Raw genomic sequence first — 22,020 nt, 5'->3', positions numbered from 1 at the left:
GGTTCACTCTTGACTGCAAAGAACAGCTTCACGACAGGAAGCAAAAATGTGCTACCGCAAATCCACCACTTTGTGAAATACACAACCAACCATCTCATTCTAGTGGTCATGTACAAGATAAAAAGCTATTTAAAGCAAGACATCAAAGTTCTATTTGAAAAAATCGGTATCAAGAAAAAGCCTAAGTAAAAGCAAACCACAGTTGCTTCACTCTGTCGTTTAAGAAGAAGAAAAACTAACAGTGACATAAAGAGACATCTCTCAAAAGCATTAAAACAGAATTGGACTTTTTTTGTCCTTTAGGCACAAAACAGAGCACCTCTTGGGACACATAAAAACAAGGAGAGCATAAACCTTTCAATATTACATTAAATGAAGAAACTTCTTCCTGAATAAATATTTTGCTTTACAAAAAGGTTGTTCCTTGCAAGAGCTGAACATTTCTTACCGGTACCCTGCTGAGAGGGGGCTTTGAAGGAGAGGTCCCTGCTTTCACTGCTGCTGTGGGGATGCTGCTCGAGGCTGACACGTAGCTGGCTGGGGTGATCACTTGCCCAGGAGTGGCAACTGGAGTCAGCACTGGCAAGCCAGTTGGTCCAAGAGGCAAACTGCTTGGAGGTATACAAGTGCTAATGGATGTCAGGGGCTTGGTTGGTGCAACAGCAGTGGTTGGGATGCCAGGAACAACTGTTGTTTCCATCACCAGAGAGGTCTCCAGAGACACTGAGGGATGCACCGTGCCCACGTTACTGTGCTCACTGAAGAGAGACCGTAGCTTTTCTTCCAGGGTCTTTATATCATCAATACCAGGGGCTTTAGACTGAGCATCAGCATCTGCCTCCAGACAGTGAACGTGAGGCTGGTTGGGCAATGGAGCTGGTTGAGGCTGGCTGTGGATCAAAGTCTGCTGTACTGCAGGCAAGTTAGTGACTGGTTGTGGCAAGACACCAGGTAAGGGAACCTGGGGCAACATGGGTGTTGCACCTGAAATCTGGGGAAGGACAGGTGTTGATGTAATTCCTGATGGAACAAGTAAGGGATGGATCACTGGCTGAGAGACTGAACCACATATGCTTGATGCGACCGAGGATGATAAAGGTGCAGAGATTGGAAGAGATAAGCCAGCTGCATTGCAGGGATGGGATTTATCCAGAGAGTTCCCACTCTCAGGTAGTGACTGTGGAGCGCTGACAACTGTTGTTTCTGCCAGACTGGACACAGAGCCACTGCTGCTGAGCTGGGGAAGCTGCAAAGCCACGTTCTGAGCCAGAGACGGGGCAACAGACGTCTGTGGTGCTGCCATACTACTCCCGATCTGTGGAGTAGACTGACATGTCACAGCTGGTGCAGCAGCACCGAAAGCAGTGACAGCAGGAACCTGGGCAGATGGCAGTGCTGAAGACGATGGTGTGCTGATACTGGGAGCAATGTCTGCAGTCACTGGTTGGGCAGGTTGGGAGGTGGTAGATAAGGAGAAAGGAGCAGGGGCACTCACGCTGGAAGCGACACCCGTCAGTTGCTGTCCAGATTGTGAGGCTGGAGGTGGAGAAATAGAGCTTGGCACACTTGTGCTTGGTGCAACTCCAAGAGCTGCATTTTCTGAAGGCAAAGTAACAGATCCTGGAAGAGAAACACCAGTGCTGGAGGAAACAGATACTGAAGAAGTAGCCACAGATGCAGGAGTTGCACCACTGCCTGCCATGGTAGAAAGCGCAGGTGGAAATGGTGGTACTGTTTGGTTGAACACTGGAGGAGCTGTGCTAGGTCCTTCTGTCATCTGAGCATGCCCCATCTCAGAGAAAGCTTGCTGCAAGCTCAGGGATGATGCTGAGTGGGAGAGATTCATTCCAGGACCATGCACAGGAGATGCTGCAACTGGAAGAAAAGAAAATTATCAGTCTTTTTCCTATTCATGATTTATGGAAAGTTCACTACAGTATTAATGTCTGTGGCTAGACTAAGACTACATTAACTTCTTAGCACCAAAAGCCCCTAACAAACCAAATCAAAAACCCACACCAAAACAACAAAACACACAAATCCAGGCTTATATTAAAATACAGAATTAAGGCTCCAGAGTCTTGCAGACAGCTCATCAGCAGTTTTGCTCCAAGAATCACGCATGGTGTGACCCAAATTATGGTGACTCCTACCAGCACGGACAGCTCCCTACTTCCCAACATACTTTGAGAGGACTTCAGGAACAATTAACTAATCTCACAGTTTTGATGAACATGTCTTAGGCATCAGCTGTTAAGAGTTTGGACAACTCACCCATATCTGAAGTTTCATTCCCTCCAGTAGCAGATGTGAAAAAGCCCTGTTCTTTCAACCGGCTTTCAGGGACGGGGCTGACAATGAACCGTCTTCCCGCAGAATGAACAACCTGGGTAAAGGAGCTAGAGGGAACCCCTAAACAAAAAGAAGGTGGATGTTTAGTGACACAGGGTTGTAATTAAATACATAACCTGCAATATGGAATGTGCACTCCATCATACAAAATAAAAACTTGGCTGCACCCATCCGCTGAAACAGAAAAAGATAACTGTTGAAAAAAAATTACAAAAGACTTACCTATTCTTTGTGGCATGGAAGATGTAGGATCTGGCTGTTTGAACTCTAATTTCTGTAAAGTAAGATAAAATTTAAACTTCTATTCTGAAACACAAACCCACAAGATAGTTCTTAAAACGCTACCTTACTGAAATGTGGGCGTTTAAGGGAAGCCCAAGCATCATCACCAAACTAGAGGAATTCTGCCCAGATAAATGTCAGCTACAGCGTTTTTAGAGATTCTCAGCTTAGTGACTGTCAATGTAACAAACTGATCTAATAATTCTTTTGGAAATCCAACTGATTTCCTTAAACATCCTACAAATAAATGGATGTTCCAAACTAGTTCTGGGTGTAATTAAGGCAGAGATTCAGGAAATGTCACCTGAAATCCAATCTCTTAGTAGTTCACTGGGTGGAGGCCCTGAGACCAGGCTTTCAGTGTTTAGTGAGCAGCACAGGGTTGGGGTTTGACTGCTCTACCTCACAATAATCTCAAATCCAAGAAGCATCAACATTTAAGACTGTCTGTTTAGTGGGCTGTTAGGAGATTCAGCAGCTTCAGAAGTCTTCAAACACATCAAAAAGTAAGAGGTCTGTAATTTAGCTTTCTAACTCAATTTTAGGCACTCAGTCTGATAAGAAGCTTTCACTTTTGTCTTTTAATTACAGATCTTTGATAGCTCTTACCACAGTAAGTTTCTATTTCTAGCTAGCTCTACTCACAAAACCATACCACCCAAAATGGAAGATACCAACAGCTGAGGCAGTCTGTCCTTCACATACCTGTGACCCTGGGAAGAAGCCGTCATCTTTTGTCCTCATACTCTCCAAGCCCTGATCCCCTTCTGGCTCCACGCTTGCATCCTCACTTAGCATTTCATCTGCTTTCTCAATAATCTCTCGTACCTGTTCTACAAATGAGTCTCGCTCTGTTGCTAAAATAAACTCATTCTGCACCTGTAAAAGAACAAAGCAGCATTCGTTTCACACAAACTATTTCAGAACAATATATTGAATAACTGTGATTTACTTTTGGTGCTAATGTTTGTCTTCCCTTTGCTGTTCTTCTGAACAAGATGAAAGCGGTGACACCTTAGAGAAAAACAATTGTTTCTCAAATTATCTCCACCACAGAAGTGTGTGCCCTGGTTTAATCTTAGCTGTGGAACAACATTCGATCTCACTTCATCAGACTGGCATCTCAATCTTTGCTTAGTACAGGGAAATTTAAAATTAGCAGTCTTATCTTATTAGTAATCTTACTAATTAGACTTCCTGTCTAATTAATACAATGTGCATTCATTAAGAGACACATTTGAAGAAAACTATGATATAAAGGAATACAGATTTTTCAATTTCTAAAATGTCTACTGTGCTTCTCTCTTTTCATGTCATATAAAACTTCTCCTCTATGCAGGTTGCACATCACTGATTTAAAGTCAGGTTGTGGTACATAAAAGCCAGTATGAATTATGTTCCAAATGCAGGGAGAGGAAGATTGCTCAGCCTGTCTAGTTGCAATACATTGTATTGCTTTATGAAAATAACTTCTCTTGCTTATGTTGGACAAAACTAGTTTAAACAAGTATACTTGGTAGTTAGAATGGTATTTTTGATTTGGTCTAAGCCATGAGAGTATTCTGTCTCCTGAAATTATCCAAAACTTGCAGAGACAATCTAAGAAACAGAAGTAAAGCTGTCAGTCACAGAGTCTCTGCTGGAAAAGAGGAAGAGCCTCAGAGGAAAAGGTTGAGACACTACTTTTGCATCAAATTCCTGGGATGCTGGTTCAAGAAAAGCAAAGTCAGGCATGATGTGCTTTTTATCAACTGTTGCAATGCAGAATACTAGTTAAAGAAATCTTCAGCACTTTCAGTTTAGGACCAATAGGCACCTATATGGAGTATGCCTAACAGTATTATGATTAAAAGAAAACAACAAAGTCTTGCAATCTAAAATTGGCTCGATATTCAACAAGGAACCAGTGAGCACAATGTTTCAAATTCAGATGTTTAAATTAGACTGCACACTTAACTATGTGACTGCATTTTAGATGCAAAGTTCACTTATTTTCCTTCTACTCATCTTTAAATATTTGCTGGTTTTACTGCAAAGAGTGTTTGTGCCTTAGTTTTGGTTTTGGTTTTGCTAGTTTAGTTTTCCTAAATCAAACCTACTCTTATTTCTCCATAGGATCACTTTAGGTTTAAGGTGAACAAAGACATCTGTGTACCCTCCATATTTCCTGACACATGACCTCATGTTATTGACTGGGCTAATATATGTACTTAGGCAAGAACAAACTTCTTCCTGTTTCTCAGGAAATCATCAGTGGGAGAGAATTTCTCCCATATCACTGGGCTGGTTCCTTTTGACAAATACAAATGAAGCACACACCAACTCAGACTCCGCCACCTCTCTAAACACAGGAGAAATAATGCACAGGAGCCCAAGAAGCTGGCAAAAGATAGTGTGTTTTGTCATCCTCCAAACACAGTAAAACCATCTCAGGTTCATTTGGACTGTACCAGAACAAAAATAAGAGTTTAAATTTAAAAATAAAAGAAATGGAGATTCTATTCTATGCTATTCAATACTCTAATTTAAATGTATCTCTATAGGACAAATTATTTCCTGTGCCTGGTCATCAAATATTGAATGCAGAAGTTTTTTCTTTTGATAAAAGTCAAAAGCAGCATCAGTCACTATGTACTTTCAAAACCCCAAATGTAATTCTCCTCTGTCACTTTAAAGACAGAATCTTCCCATTTTAATTGACAACAATGGTGGAGCACTTGAAGAATAAGAAGATCTAGCTCTTAGAAAAGCAAACAAAATTTTTTTAGCCTGGCACTTCCAGAAGGCTGCTTGCAGTTTTGAAAATGTCAGATTGAAAAAAAAAACAACCAACCAACCAAAAAAAAAACCAGAAGCAGTTTTTTTACTTGATAAGAACCTCCATTTTAAGGTAAAAACTGACAAATTTTCATGTGACTTGTGTGTGCAACATTAATTAATAATCACACTGCTAAACTACTGCCAAATTTCTAGTTGTGAGATAAGGTGAACATACGCCATGCTACATGGGAGACCAGTTCTACACCATAAACAAAAAAAATACAACTGACTGGATTCTTCATCGCTAAAATCTATCTTACCATAATTGTAGCTATTTCCTCAGGGTTATCACCATCCAAATCAAATTTGAAAGTAACCATTTTCCGATTGTGCGTCTCTAGCTGGCATTCCACTACCCGATCACCTTTGTTTGAAACCTAAAGCAAAGAAAACAATACTTCAAACCAAAAGTACAAGAATCTAAACTTCCTGAGATTTTAAAGTTCACTGAGACAAGGTAACAGTACTGATGTAATACAAACATGCTCTATTTTTCCAGTCTAATAAATGGTGCCATGTAGAGCATAATTTTTGTCTGAGGATATATTGAATATTCTGGAATAGTCTGTGGAACCACTGGCAGCTAAGCAAACCAATTTTGCCATATATTTGGAATGCTTGTAGGAGGTCAAAAATGGATCATTACTCCTGAGCTGTCCCTAAATAAAAAATACTCACATTTAGAATTCTCAGTTTCGGCCTGGAAGTCTTCTCATGGCGAGAGCGGCTGCGGACAGACCTGCGCATGTGACGCTTCGTTGTCCTCCCCTCGTGCCTTCCACTAGAAGTTGGGACATTCTCATTGCCATCACTCAATCCCGAAGCAACATCAGAATGTGCACTAGAAACAAAAGGCAACTTCCTTTTAGTATCCATGCAATCCGTAACTGCAACAATACTGTTTAACCCGCCACATGATATTCTGTACTGGGAAGTGGCATATCTGTATTAATCATCGAGTAGAAGAGGAAAAGAGTCCTGTTAACACTTTGGGTTCCTTAAATGAAATTCTAACTATCATTATTTTGTTACACCTCTTGCAAGCTGAGTTGTACAAATCTATCTTATGTTTTCAAGCTATTTGGAGTTTGAATTCTGCTTAAGTGTCAAAGGAACAAAAAAACTGTTTCTTACGATCCATTTGACATGACAAATAAAAAAGTTAAACCTTACTTATTCCCTCCATAAACCATAACTCCACCCTTCATGACCCTATTTTTCCTCTAGGAACTTTAATTACTCACATCCTCAAGAACACTCCCAGTGAAAAAAAAAATATCCCTGGTGAAAAAATAAATCTAAAGATTATCCATGGAAGTATAATCTAACACATGACACTGAAACTCAGTTTTGTGAAAAGAAGCAATGCTCACCTATCCATAGAAGAAGCCAAAGGGGTAGACTGAGCAGGCTGTGTCACTGGAAGAGTCTCTGAAGAAGCAGTCTGTGAGACTCCCTGAGTACCCTATGGACAGAAAGCTACAATCAAGAACCCCCCCAAAGAGTACAGTTCCTCTTCAAGCAACCCAGTAGTCTTCAGTGTTTGCTCCCAAACCAGTTGTAAAGCTGAAAGCTCTGCCTTTTTAGAGGTTTCAACAGCTGGCATCTAGGACAGCTTTAGTTTACAAAATACTCTAGAGCAAACTGCAGTGAAGCAAAACGTCATCTGAGGAGAGGTTAGGAGAGGAAACCAGCCACACATCCCTTCTACTGCCACATGTCACTACAGCTGGCCATGCAGTCACAGTCTTACTAACAGAATGTGCAAAAGGCAAGCCAATGCAGAACACAAAGACAGTTCCAATTCTCCCTGCAAGAACCACGCTGCAAGGAATAGGCATAATGACAGATTCTCAAAGGCTATCGACTGCAGCTTGTCTTTGATATGGCAAAAATGTTCTACAGTACTAGCAAGAAGTGAAGTGTTTTACTGCTTTTTGCCTGCAGGATGCACACTCACTTCCCAACAGAACAACCAGTGGCAACAAGGTCCCCACATTGGCATGACATTCTGCTGTAAGAAAAAGGTAATTTGAAATATTAACTTCCAACTGAAGACAAGCACAAGAAGGGATTAGTTCCCCCCAGAGGTATACTGCTGCAGGAGTCAAACACCCAAAATCTACTGTTACATTATATTCCATATATTTACCTCCACGACTGCCTGCTGTGAGGAGGCAGATGAGGCCTGTTGTGCTAAACTCACAGGAGGCTGGGGCACCTGAACCTGTCCTCCCAGGCTGCCCATGGAAACTAAAACATTCTGTTCCCCGTATGGCTGCACAACAGGAGCAAGGTAGCCTGACTGGGCCATTGCATCTGTGGGCAAGGGAGGGGACAGCACAGCAGAAGGAATGCTGGCAGAGGCCACAGCTGAGGAAGGTGCAACGTTCGAGTCCCCTGCGTATTGCAGTGCCAGCCGAGGTGGGAAGCCCTATAACAGAAATGAGGGAATCAAGTCAGTGAATGGCAGAGTTAATTAGGAAACAAGACAGTAATAAACATAATATCAGTTCCAGAGGCACGTTCCAACCTTCTGTACTTGTTCAGGCACTCCCAAAATCTTCCCAAAGAAGTGGAGCAAACTGCTCATGCAACCAGCATGCAAGTCACAATGCCTGAACAAGCAAATTCCCACTCACACTGCAAGTCCTAGGCAAAACAATCTGCATCTCCTAACTCTCACAGCTGCCTATATAGCTGAGATTAGAAATGAGCTTGAAGAATTTTCAGGCTGAACAACTATGGCTCAGATGTTACACAACTGCTGCTGATTCTTGAGAATAAACAGCAAAAACACTCTTATGTTCTTCCTGTCCTCTTGTAATGAGCTGACCCAGAAACAAGGAACATGTTTATCATTATTCAGGTTGCCACTTTTACAGGGAGTGATCACCAAGTCGCTGAAGCAGTCTGTGCCCACCAGTCCAGCAGTTCACAACCAGCATCAGGTACTTACGTCACATCCAAGATCCATGCTGCCTGACTGATTTCTGTGAATTCCATGTCCCACCCCTTCCCAGACTTGGAATGAAACACTGATGTTGTTGAATATGCTGCCATTGATTTTCTTTCCAACACACATCTCCTGTTTTTAAAATTACTATTTCTTATTTTCTTTTACCCCAGGCTGACAGATCTCATGAATATATAGCTGTCCTCTCTCACACAGTGGTTGAACAAAGCCCTGTGCTATGATTCTGTCATTTTAGACAAATTCCAGTGCCAAATATGAAAAATTCAAAATGCCTGGTTGTCCAAGTTGTTTTTTTCCTTCTCTCCTCCTTCAAATGGTTCTTTACCGCACAACAGGATTTATCCTAGTGGCTTAATGGCTCTCATATGAGAAGTGAGCTGACCAGGACACATGGCTCAGATCTGGTACCTTAGAGAAACGGGCAAAAATGTGGAGAAGAGGTCTGCTGGCTTGCAACAATACCTGGTAAAGAGCATCTCCAGCAGGAAGTGAAGCTTCAGCAGCTTGTCCAATGCTGACTGGCAGTCCCACGGCCTGGACAGTCGGCTGCAGGAGCTGTGGGAGAACCTGGCTGGGCAGCTGAGCCACAGGCTGCATCAGTGTGGGAAGCTGGCTAGGGACAAGGCTTGGTCCTACAGGAACAGCAGCTGCCGCAGCAGACGTGGCCAGCGTGAGCAGTGGCTGATTCATGCCAGCTGCCATTGAAATGGGCAGTGACTGGAAACCTGGCTGAGCCACTGTCACATGAGGAGCTGCTACAGGCAACTGAGACACTGGGAACTGGGGAACCACGGAAGTTGGCAAGGCCTGTCCCACAGGTAGGAAATGAGAGCCAATGGGGACTGATGGGGCAACTGAAGGCTGAGGGAGAGAAGATGCTGCAACAGGTAATTGAGGTTCGCCTTGGATGATCGACACTGGTTGGGAAACAGGAAGCTGGGGAGGTAAAGAAAATAGAGATAGATTTTTTTTTTTTTAAAGCAGGGTTGCGGAAAGCAGAGTTTTACACATTAGTCAAAGAAAGCATTATTCAAGTTACAGCACTCTGTTAAAGTGGCTGGGGAGCACAGTTGGCAGAGTGGCTGGGAAGCTGGCTGGAGTTCCAAACAGTCTTCACTTTGCAACACTTCCCTTGAAGAACTCAACAGGCTCTTGAAACAAACACCCACAGAGGGTGAAAGAGCAACGTCTGAATATCCCGAAGCACTGATTTGTGCATAAACAGCATCAAATTCCCCTCAACTCTGTCCCCAGACCCAAGCCTGCCTTCTTTCAGCAAAAAAGTGCAAATCTTACAACAAATCTGTCAGCTTTGAGTATGGGGACTAGAGCAAAGGAGAATCAAAATCCACTGTGCCAGCATTCAGAGAATGGCAGGGAATATGTCAATTAAAGCCAGCAAACGATGCAACTGGAAAGGCAGTTTAGATGAACAAGCAACAAAACAATAATTTTAAAAACAAAATTGCAGCTCACACATCCAACAGAGATAAGAGCCAAAATGAAGCAATATTCAGTAACAGAAGCTTCTTGATCAGGTAGTAAAGGAGAAGAGCTGAGTAAGAAAGATGACAGAATGAAGAAAGGAGTCCTATAGTTCACTACCTAAATAACTGAATATGTACGTGTAATGGTGCAGAAGATAGACAGTGGATGGGAAACAGAGAAATGACAAGTTCCTGAACATCAGTTCACAATACACCATTCATCAATATGCCTCCTGATCGTTTTGAAAATGTAAAGATCTTTGTGCATGGAAGTGCTCTCCTTCCCTCAAATTACTCACGATTACCACGTGTAAAAAGGTTCCCAACACATTTTCCAACAAAACCAACAGTTATAGTATAACACTCTTGTACAGTACAGTAAAAATATTCTTGTTTGGATGAATGTTTTGAAACCATTAGGAAAGATGACAAAAGTGAAAGCAGCAGCATACTGAATCTATCAGCTCTGAAAGAAGAAGAAAAAAAATCTTCTGCTAGAAAGAATTTTGTTTACCTGTGTCCCAGCTGCTGCCTGAGGCATTGGCATGATCTGTGAAGTTTGAGTTTGAGAGACGGTTTGTGCAGGAGTGGTGCTGGCAGAAACTGAGGGTTGCTGCACCTGGTATTGTCCAGGCTGTTGGGAAGAGGGTGGCTGCTGTGCACTCTGCAGCATGAAAAAGAGGAAGAAGCTGTATTACCTCCCCAACACAGGTTTTTTATCCTACTTAAATACTCCTTTTTACTCTCTCTTAAGTGATATTGTGGTTCTTCAGAATATGCCAAGTCAGTTAAGCTTTAGCAGTTACTTATTAAAATTCCATCACTGACACCAAATCTTGCAAGAGAATTCTCTCACCTGTGAAACCAAGAATGAAGATTCTATAAAGGAACTCAAGGCAGTTAAAAGAATGTTGCGTATCAGATTTCCAGTTAGAAGAAATTGTAAAACAAAGTGTGCCTGTCTGGACAGTCTAATCTGCAAATCCTGACATGGTTCTCCATGAACAGGGCCACCACTGAAAGCTCAGGTGGAAGTTGAGGAAGACAGGCATGGGAAAACAAGCATTAATATGATTTTAAAACTAAATCTCAAAATCAATGTGCATCTCATAGCATGTTAGACTGGGTGAGAACCAGAGGATTCTTTTGCTGCCAAACTATGGATCAAATGGTGACAGAGGTAGTCAACTGCTCTTAAAAGAGTCATCAAAATTCTGTACTGTAAGTACTTTGGTCCTGAGTTTAGGAACTGTGATCTTACCTGCTGAGTGTGTTGAGTAGGCTGGGATGGCACTGATGCATTGCTTGAGGCTGGCTGGCCTTGCACCTGTGTCTGAAGGGAAACAAAAAGAGAATGAGCTGAGAAAAACCCTATGGTTTCTGCTGCAGGCAGTGAAAATCATTTCTGCCTGGAATGATCTGGTTGGAATAAGTTCCTAGCTTGTCCTTTTGGACAAGTAGTCCTTCTGGCCAAATTTCATTACAACAACCAGAACAAAGGAAAGTGATCTGGAGGAGTTCTGAACATCATTTTCAGTCTTCCAAAATAACCAATACAGAAAGACTCTGCAACCCACATGCCCCTCAACATGAGACACATCAGCCTACCAGCTTCTTCTTCCACTGGTGATGCTTTAAGAGCAGGATGCCTTGGTATGGTAACTGGAAATAGATGCATTAAGTTTCACCTTTACATGTGCTCTAAACACAACCAGGTGGGGCAATAAAAGGAGGCTACATGGAAATAAAACTATCCATTAAAAAGCCAAGCACGAAGACATACAGAGTTCTAGACCAATTCCAAAGTACCCAGTACACATAAATGAGCTTCCTGTGAGAGGCATGTCAAAACACAAGCTAACAATAATTTCCAGAGTCACTACCATTAAAAGCTACCAAGAATTGGATATGGAGGAATATGAGGGTTCACATTCTAGCTAAGACAGAATTTTTGAGTAAGCAACGAAAAAAATGGATGAGTGGCATACAAATGAATGTGGAAGATGCAGAGGAAAATGGAATGGGCTTTCATTCTTATTCTTGTGGCTGAATTTTTTTATCAGATCCCAGGATCTGCATTATTGTTTTTGTGACTGTATTTCTTTATCAGCTCCTGGGAGAGAACTAGACAAAGACCTCAAGATGAGTTCCCTGAGCATATACCAATTGGGTGAACTGCCTTTGTAAGAAGAATATCTGGTGCATATGTATCACACCAGAAATATCTATGAAAATTCCTTAATGTTGTGATCATTCAGCTTGCAGAAGCTCATTAGGAGGAAGTCTGTTAAAATTCCATACTTTTCTAATTATGGAAACTCTGGGGAAAGGAGACTGCCAATGAAGAGGACCATTTTTTTCTTTGCTGTTTTAGAAGCTTCAGGTTCTTCCTTGCTAGGATCTACATGTGCTACATCCCACTCCTGTAACACACTGCAACGTGCTGACATCAACTCAGTCAGGGTTTCAAATTCTAATCTTCTTATGAATTAGGTAAAAGATTCCAGAACTTACATTCTGCCAAAAAAGTGACCTCTTTTTTTGTTTTCCAGATGTATTTTATATCCATCAGAATTCACCTCCTAAGTTTAACAAAGGTTTATGGAGAAAAAAATCCCCACGTAGTTTTCAAAGTTCTTGAGCAGGAGATTGATTCTGCAATCTCTACAGCACAGCAATTGCTACCTATTAGACTAGTGATAAAACCTGTTCCAGCTTCATTAAAACACCTTTTAATATCCCTTACAGAAAGCCTTAAATATTGAGCTCTTGAACTTAATACAGACAGGAAAATTATTCTCCTTCACACAAATCCCAAAGTTGCTAATACTCCAGTAACTAAAGTGTCAAGGCTCCCAATTCCAAGGACAAAAGAGGTAAGAGAGAAGTCCACTTAAAGTAAATCCTCTCTTTTCACAGAAAGTTATGAGACTTCAGATTAGGAGTGCAGACACAATGTATATAGACACACACCTCACAGCGTACAGAAAAGTGACCATTGCAAATGCAAATACCACATATGCTGATAAAACGCACATCTCCAAACTAAGCTTCAGGCCTCAAATTTTGCTATTTAAAAGGACAGCACATAAGGCTTATAACATGGCAATACCAACTAGCAACAGTTGTTTGTGCCATTAATTAACTACTCAGACTGTTTAGCTTCTTTAAATACTACTTCAACAAATACATTTCCAAATCCATGTACACATACATAACACAGCTCCTTCATTCCTCTCTTCCCACTTTCTTTCCCCAAGTCTAGAAAAAGCTCTTGCATTTTGGACAGTCACCAAAATAACCTTGTTGTCTAATAAAACATTATTTGCATGAAATTTCAACCTCAAATAAACACATTAAAATGGCTAAAGAGCAGCAAGAGAAACACAAAGCAAGTGGTACTACCACTGCTGATCCTAACTGCAGAAGGTACATGACATTAAAATCACTGTTTAAAAGCCAGTTTGGTACTCCCGCAATCTCTCACCAAAAGAACAGCCAGTCCCAGGAGGAATACTGACCATTTTTTTACTTTTAACACAAAAGCCCTACCAACATTTCAGCCAAATCTGAACACAGACCAGATGGCTGCTAATGCCTCGTCATTTCATAGCAACCTGGTTAAGTTAAAGAGATCCTAGTATAGACTCAGTGGAAAGACACCCCCACGAACGCTAATTCTTAGAACCACATGGAGCAGGTCTAAAAGCAAGGCTTCCTTTTAGTATGACTTATAAAAAGCAGTGAAATTGTGGAAGGGTTTGCTCCTGTAACCTGAGGATAGGATGCAGGTGGTCCTGATGAAAGCGAGGTGGACAAGGCCTGCTGAGTTGAGGCTCCCTGGGGGAAGCAGATGAAGAGCTGCGACTCTTGCAACACCTTCTGAGGCAGCTGAACAATGGGCAATGAGAAGTCTGAACCAAAAGCAGAAGATGATCCCCCTGTAGGGGGAGGAGACTGGAAATCACCAGTGTCAGAGGAAGTCAGCTGTGAGGAATCACTGGAGTATTCTGGGCTTCCTTCTGGCCAGCTGCGCCTGGCAGAGCTCCCTCTGGGACCCGCTACCCCAGCACCAAGATAGTTACACTGCTCCTCTGTCACAGGCTGAAGCCGACCATGCGACCCTATGCCTTGGCTGGACTCCTCTTGGCTGCTCTCCATAGAGCCCCGGCGACTCCTGTAGGCCCGTGGGGGTAAAGCTGCCCCTTCTGCAGGAGCAGAGCTCTGTGTGTGCACATGGAACTCAAAGACACAGCTCGCTCTGCCATCAGCACTGTGAGAGAGCACAGCTGGGGCTGAGTGCGGAACAAATACCTGGTGGAACGTCATCTGAGCTGGCTCTGCACTCAGGGGAGCTGAAACACTGGATAATGGAGAAAGGGGCCCCACCCCAGAATCCAGCCTCAGGTTCTGAACGTGTCTTGCCAAGTATGTTTGCCCCGATTGAAAGTCGAACACAGAGCTTTGTGGAGGACCACCTTGCCCATGGTTTGACTCAGAGACCTGCTTCAAATGCTGTTCAGTCGCATGAGAGGTAAAAGCTACTCGATCATACTGCTCCGATACCTGTGATGGATAGTGCATGCCCACCAAATACACAGCTTCTGGATGCATCCTGTAGTGAGCATCCTCTGGAGGTGTTGGTCCAGATCTATAGTCACTGTGGACAGGAGCTTGCTCAAACACAGGATTAACTTGCACATGCAGAGGCTCTCCAGCGACTCTCTGAGCTGCTGTGCCCAGCATAACAAACGCCTCTGGAGTCCAATTGGTGGGACTACCACCAGGTGGAACTAAACTCTGGCCAGTCTTCAGCAATGGCTGGAAGTGGCAAGTTTGGGCTTCCAAAAATGAAGTGCTCTTGCGCCGCTGAGCAATTGCCACCTTCGGCGGGCAGACAGGTGGTGGCGAGAAAGACACCGGCCGTTCATGAACGTTTGGGAAAAATATCTGGGAATCTGGGAACGGTGGTGTTCCCCCACGAGGATGCTGAGGCTGTATTGACATGAACAAGACAGGTAATTCATACATTAAAAGTGAAAGCACATCAACATGCACAGTTCACTAGGCAGTTCTGCGAAGTAACTTTATAGAATTCATACTCAATTCATGGTCAAAAACATACAGTACTTAGGAAATTTAGGTGAGTTGTAAATATCCATTAAATACATCCATGGCAGGCATAGCTACAAATGGGAACATTTGCTGGTGTTAGAGCTGCTTTTCCAGTTCAATTCCAATAGTTCACAAAAATAAACCAATTTTGCTCCTGACAATGGAATGATTATTGTCACGGCCTATCCATTGTGATCAGAGCTTCAAATCCAATCAACCCCCTGAGGTCACTGCCATATGTGGAATATGAAATTCACAACTTGAGAGCAGCAACAATGCAGAGCCCCTAATTTGCACTCAGAAGATGATATTAGATGTTAGTATTTTCCAATACAAAAACCACAGTGCTAGTGTGTCCTATATGCTATCCAAAAAGCTAAAAATAAACCCTTTATAAGATAAAATTGACCTTTTAATCACTTCTGATCATACATTTTCATATAGAAAATTAGCACTCATTGAAACAAACTTAACCCTTGCCTGGACAATAAAACATGCACAGGTTTAATAACAGCAGAGTCCTCAGACAATTCCACTCCATCTGAGGTACCACTTCAGATGAGGCTCATCTTATTTAAGAGTTGTAGGGAAAATTTCACTAAAGAGAGTTCTATGTAAGAACATCAAACAATTTAATAATTTTGCATTTTTTCATGTCTGCCTGCAGTATGCCCAGAGACAATGTATTCTCTTCCCTAATGGAAAAAAAGCCTTGTAGGAGTCAGCAGTAAATATACTGTCCAAGACAAATGGCATTTATGACTTTTTCAAGTTGCTGTTTCCACATTGTTTAATTTCTCCCCAGCCTCTTTTGTCCGGAAAAGCAGCAGCAAATTTCCATATCGATCGAGACTAATGAGAAGGTCCTACACATGAAGTACCTTTCCTATGTTCTAAACTTGGTTCCACTTGCTTCATTTACACAAAAATGCTTCTCAAAACTTATTTTGTGTAAACTGAAGCTCAAAATGGAAAAACTACCTCCTCTCTTGCACACTATCTTTGCATCTGACTTTCTAAGAAACATGAAACTACCGTCTCTTCCCATTAAGAAGCAGTTGAAGTGGCATTTCTGATAAGAATTTACAAAAAAGCCTCAAAAGTATTCGTATTCTAAACATCTAATATCAGTAGCACACCTAGCCAAAGCTTTAAGAATAAGTAGCCACAGCAACCAGGCTTTAAAAGCTGGTTGTTTTGTGCAGGGCTTAATCAACATTCACTGTTTACTCAGAGGTTGAAAAAGAAGGCTTCTGACTTTGGGTAATAAGAGCTAGTCTTCCCTTTACCTTCTGTGGTACAACTGGGTAATTTACATTTATACTATCCTAAAAGAAAGAAACAAGCAGTCAGCCACTGTTTGATAAAGTTTTTATGTACTGCTTCATAGAAATAAATAAAAATAATAAAATCAACATTCCAGCAGCACAATATAAAGAATTGACTCTTCAATTTCTCCCTTGAAAAATGCCCAGAGCCCAGGATGTATTTAATGATAACTTATCTTACTGTGCCAGGAGGGAAATGGTAACACATACAGGACTGACAGAGAGGGAGGGCAGGCTGGAGCGTCGATGCTTGCGTGGAGAGGCAGAGTGCATGGGCAGGACACTTTCCAGGGCTTTAGAAAGCTTTTCTGCAAAGGTTTCTTCAGGGACAGTCCGAAGGCAGAAAGGAGAAAGAGGTGCAGACAGCACTGGTGGTGGGGTGCAAGGAGCACTGAGAGGGATGCAGGACATACAGGGAAGAGCAGGAAGGTGGGGGACACAAACTGACATGCTACGACCACGTTGAAGCTAAAGGAGGAAAACAAAAGTTAAGAATTGAACACTTGGGAAAAAAAAAGTAATAACAAAACCAGCAAAAACTATAATGAGGTAGAAAATAAATGAAGACACACAATGGAAGGCCCAATATTGACTAATATGTGATACTACAAGATATGAGAATGCTGAATGAATGCCAAGACACACTGGGAACAGGCTGTGTGCACCTCTGAGGAGCCCAGTTTGCCTTAGGTTACTGAGCAGTGTGGAAAGCTCCCCTGGTACCCTTATGAGAGAAGGCAGATCAGACAGAATATTTTCTCTGGGGCCACAGACACAGCCCATAGTGTGTGTACCCTGTGTACAGAAAGCATCTGGTAGTCTGACAAATAAAAATTTGGATATTAATAAGCTTTCAAACATCCATTAGTTTTTAGAGTGAATGTGTGGTTACAGCTATCACCTAGCTCCTCTACTGGGGCAGTTCCTCTGCCTGAATTATAAGAACTAAATGTATGCAGCTGGCTCTTTATTAACTGAAACATTACCATTAAAAGTTAAACCTTACACCCTCTGCAACATGAGTTGTGGAAAAAACTCAGTTTAATCTGTGGAAAATTCTGTAAAATCAGTCTTAGACATGCATCTTCCAGATGTTGGGTCAATAAAAGCATCTGGATTTTGTTATCTTGCCACAGTCCAGAAGGCCATAGTTCAAAAACCAATCAAATCAGAAGAAACAGAATAAAGTTTTGAGGTGAGATTTGCATTTTTGGTTTGGAGAGGTTTTTGTTACTGTTTTTTTGGGGTTTTTTTGGTGTTACATTGTGTTTTGCTGTGGGTTTTTTAAGAGAATGAAACGTGATGTTTTTAAAGAGGCAGTATACACTTCTTATGGAGGTAACTAATTAAAATCAAACACAGACCTCCAGAGAAAAAACAGTGCGATATTCAGGGGAGATCTGATTTCAAGATTTCTGTTGTGACAAATCTTGCTAGACTGATTAAAAATTTGGGAGAAAGGTAGAAAAGAAATCAAATGGTTAACTAAATACACCTTCATCTACTTCAAGGCAGGAGTAGTTATACATCATTTCTGACTCTAATTTAGTTCAGAAACACCTCCACTGATGGAGACTACCATACTTATCTATCTTTGTTGAGTACTAAAAAAAACCCTTCCCAAACAATAATTCCATGCTGCAATTTAGGCTTATCACTCCTTCTAAAAACAACGTTGTGATCTGATTAGCCTCCTCTTACTTCATAGCAGCCTTTTACAGCTTTCTCTCTCCTCAAGCTTATCTTGTATAGACTCAATTATTTCAGTCTTCCCACATAAATCACATTTTCTGTATTCTCCTGGGTTTTTCTTACCACTCTCCTCTGGATTTTCTCCCAAGCCACCCTCCAATTCAGTCAACCAAGGTGCCTAGGACAGACTTACCAATAGCCAAGAGCAGAACTACTATTTCATATAATGGGATGTTTGCCTTTTTTATGACAGCATGATGTTTTTGACCATGTCCAGCTTGTGGTCCAATATAACCCCTGACTTTTTTTTAAATTTATTTTGCAAGATAGCTGCCTAGCCAGTGGTTACTCATTATGTACTTGTGTAGCTGATTATTCCAGTTTAAGCACAAACTTTGTTCTTGTTCTGATCAAATTGCATTCTGTGAGTTTTTTTAAGACCATTTCTTCAGTTGTCAATATAATTTCGTCCCCTTCCCAACAAAGGGTTAGCAGTCCCTGTAGTCTGTCAGCCTCCTGGTACCACTGTTGTCATCATAGAGCATGAGCACATTTTTGCAGCAAACTAAGCAGCTTAGCTATCATATGCTTGTTCTCCCTCCTCCTCCTTCTCCTCCTCCTCCTCCTCCCTAAAGATTCTGGTCTTTCAACCTGGAAGCCAGCCATCCCCAGTGAGTGACGTGGCTTCTGGTCCAGTATGTGCCCACACACGAAAATATGGCTTACCCAGAAGAGCAGCTTGTTTAGAGGGATTAAGAACTCATCATCAAGAACTAACAGTACCACATACCTCAGGTTAAGTGTCTTTGAAAAAGAGGGAGATGCTTTGATTGGGTGATAGCAGCCTGTTTGCCAAAATCCTAGTTACACCAGTGATTCTGTAATAAAGCCTACAACCACAGGTACCAGCAGAAGTGAGGACTCTCCATCTTAAGTGTCACACCTTCTCCTTGATGGTATTACTACATTATACCATAACGTCTGCCTCAGTCTTGGATTTTTATTTGTGTAAAAAACAAGCGACAAGGGAACCACTGAAGACAATATAAAAGTAGCAGAGGTTCTACTCCAGAGTTAGAATAGATCCCTGCAGACTCTCTTACTCAGATCTAAAAACATACCAAGGAAAAAACATACCAAAATAAAAGGGCAACACAAATGAACATAGTAGGAAAAGTATTTGTGCCCAGTGCAGACTTTCCAGGGAAAAGGAATACGCATGATGAGCAAATCAACACAAGCTAGAAATAAAACTGGGAACAAGGATGTGGGGTCTTTTCAGTCTGGACTTCTCACATGCAACATTCTGTAACAGTTAAAAAAAAATCTTACCTGCAAAATCTGTAATCAAAGTCTCACAGAACACACACAGCAATTCATACAGTGGCTTCAGTTACTCTAATCCCTTCTACAAACTAAACCAGCAGCTTTGTCCCTGGTAAACTTCATAAACACATACACACACCACCTTCCCAAGCAAGATTAAAAACTTATTTTCATTAGGTAGTCTTGTTCTGAGGATGTTACTTCCATTCCCAAGGTCAACTAACCTATAATTCTGCTTAACTGCAGCCAAGATTAAATAAAAGCTTTGAAGACAAAGATGCTCTTGCAGTTTTCCCTCCCCCTCTAAAATCAGTCATCTTGGAAAAAAAAAAAAAAAAGAAAAAAAAGAAAAAAGGAAAAAAAAAAGGCTCCTGAACTCCTCCCACACGGAATTTGTATCCTATGCAAAATAAAACATATGTGGAAGATGGCCAGGCAGACTTTGCTCTCGCCTTCCAACAGACATAGAAAACCAAGTAATTCCATGCATTTGCAGTGCTGCAAGGTCTGGCTTACCGCTGCAGGTGGCTGATATCCTCCATGCTGCTGGGACTGCACTTGGCCAACTGAAGCGGGGTATCCCTGGACTCCAGTGTTTGAGCCTGACTGGTCATGCTGGGAACCATAGGACACAGCCTGCTGACTGCTCACAGATTCAGTGTACACAGATGACCCCTGGCCACTGTCAACTGTTCCATCAGCTGCAAAAGTTAAGGATAAAAATCTGCATTTCAACAACCGTGGTCTGGATTAAAAATCTGGAAGATCCTATAATTGATCAAATATTAAATTGATTTTTGTGCCATGTCACGCGGACATTTATCAGTATTTTACTTCTTGTAATATTTAAGCTGATTTTAAAATCCTTTTTTCCTTCATTATGCCTTCCCCTAAAACCCTTAAAAATTACTCACTTCAGGAGTTTTTTTGGGAAGATATTTAAGAATAAACTACATTTCCTAGAAAAGGTTAGACTAGAAATAGAAACCTAAATTCCACATTGTTATGACTTTCAAAGTTTATTAATCATTATTTTTATTTAATTTTACACAGACATCTAAAATAGGTGTGTTATGCTGGATGGCAGATGTGTAGGCACAGCAGTGAACTAGGCACAATAGTCAATTTAAAAATCCCTGTTATCTAAAGAGTAGACAGTAATTTGCTTTTTAACTTTATTCTAATATGGAAGTTGTCATCTTCCATCATTATTCAAATGCTGATTCAAATGCTGGCATGGAAGAAGAGGAAAAGACAGGATTATTAATTAATCTTTTCATGTACAGTATGTAAAACAGAAAATTAAGACCTTTCAGAAAGGAAATTATGAGCTGAACTACTTGTAGATTAATCTCATTTCCACTTTAAAAGTAAGTTAACAAGGATTCAAATAAGTAGTTTTAATAGCCTGATCTGCACTGGTGCAGGAACATACAGCCTTCTATATACTAGAATATAGTATACAGGATATAGAATATATCCTATATAGAATAGGCCAGAATATACTGTCCCTGTAGGAGGGCAGCAAAACCAAAGGCACGTGTTCATGCTTTAGGTGCCCTAATTCATCCAGTATATTGCCTTGAAACAAAGGGAAACCATTTTGTGCTAAGACACAGGGCAGCAAATTGTGCCAAGCCTTGGCTCAGCTAAGCCACAGGAATGCATCTTACGTTGCTGTGCTTTCTAGTGGCCTATTGTTCTTCAGCAGCAGCAATGGCAGACAGCATCATCTCAAGGTATTTACTGCTGTACCCAAAAGTGTAAGACTAATGGGAGGAGCTGTGTAAGTGCAAGAGTTCCTAAAGAAACCAACTGAGGCACTTACAAAGAACAGATATACTGGGTTGCTGGAACTGCAGCTGTTGGTGTTGATCAGCTTCCGGCTCTTCAGGCTCCACTTGTGTAGAAACCGATGCTGAAGCAGCGGGGACAGGAGTAGTACCAGTGACAGACTGGGGATGCTTTGACCCTGCATGGGAAGTACTTGATGGCTGCTGTTGCTCCAGCTGCTGCTTCTGACTACCTTCTTCCTGAAGTATATTCTCCTGTTCTTCTTGCACCGACTGGCGCTGCTCTCGCTTGCGCTTAATCAAAGATACCCTGTCCTTGATAGCCTTCGCCATTGTCTTGTGATCCCCTTCACAGACATAGCCAGACTCCACCTGAAGGAGGATACATTCACAGAATTCACACTGCCACAGACAGCCCCTGGCCGAGTGCTATGACAAAGCTACCACTTTCTGCCACTAGTTTCTCTTCTACACACTTCTGAACCCATTTACTTCTAGACAGTAACAGCAAAGCAGAGGCTGATAGACCACATTTCACTGTCACACAACAGCACTACTTCCACAGCTTTGTCAGAACCACCAGCACTTACCATTTCCTGTGCCACATCCTCTGGGACATCTCTTTCCAAATCAAATGAAAACTCTATTGCCTCATTATCTTTATATTTGCCCTTGAGTTTTTTGATGTCTTCGATTCGCAGCCAGAGTTTAATGGCGATTTTTTCTCCATCATCTTCCTCTGCAAGTTCTACCCGTACTCCAGTCTCTTCTTGGAAGAAAGCATGATTCAAAAGGTCCTTAATAGCATATCTAGATATTGGGAAAGAATGTAGAAAGCACATTCAGTT

General features: G+C 41.7%; 1 protein-coding gene across 9 annotated transcripts in view; it reads right to left on the bottom strand.

Annotated features, from left to right (window-relative positions):
• WNK1 (WNK lysine deficient protein kinase 1) overlaps positions 1–22,020 on the bottom strand; it is a 99,729-nt gene that overhangs the window by 20,684 nt on the left and 57,025 nt on the right. For 5 of the 9 annotated variants that reach the window (XM_033056999.2, XM_033056998.2, XM_033057000.2 and 2 more), the window contains exons 6-21: positions 21,763–21,982; positions 21,208–21,544; positions 19,896–20,080; positions 16,572–16,829; positions 14,485–14,913; positions 11,180–11,251; positions 10,433–10,582; positions 8,894–9,367; positions 7,607–7,888; positions 6,828–6,919; positions 6,133–6,295; positions 5,715–5,831; positions 3,340–3,513; positions 2,575–2,626; positions 2,275–2,412; positions 449–1,875 (exon numbers count right to left, since the gene is read on the bottom strand). In XM_033056999.2, the coding sequence (XP_032912890.1) occupies positions 449–1,875; positions 2,275–2,412; positions 2,575–2,626; positions 3,340–3,513; positions 5,715–5,831; positions 6,133–6,295; positions 6,828–6,919; positions 7,607–7,888; positions 8,894–9,367; positions 10,433–10,582; positions 11,180–11,251; positions 14,485–14,913; positions 16,572–16,829; positions 19,896–20,080; positions 21,208–21,544; positions 21,763–21,982 (4,570 nt within the window). The remainder of the gene's footprint in view (positions 1–448; positions 1,876–2,274; positions 2,413–2,574; positions 2,627–3,339; positions 3,514–5,714; positions 5,832–6,132; positions 6,296–6,827; positions 6,920–7,606; positions 7,889–8,893; positions 9,368–10,432; positions 10,583–11,179; positions 11,252–14,484; positions 14,914–16,571; positions 16,830–19,895; positions 20,081–21,207; positions 21,545–21,762; positions 21,983–22,020) is intronic. The other 4 variants (XM_033057006.2, XM_033057007.2, XM_033057004.2 and 1 more) reach the window with 3 other exon arrangements.

Source organism: Catharus ustulatus, chromosome 4 (genome assembly GCF_009819885.2).
Source record: "Catharus ustulatus isolate bCatUst1 chromosome 4, bCatUst1.pri.v2, whole genome shotgun sequence".
Taxonomy (NCBI): domain Eukaryota; kingdom Metazoa; phylum Chordata; class Aves; order Passeriformes; family Turdidae; genus Catharus; species Catharus ustulatus.
This window is presented reverse-complemented; position numbering and strand designations above follow the sequence as displayed.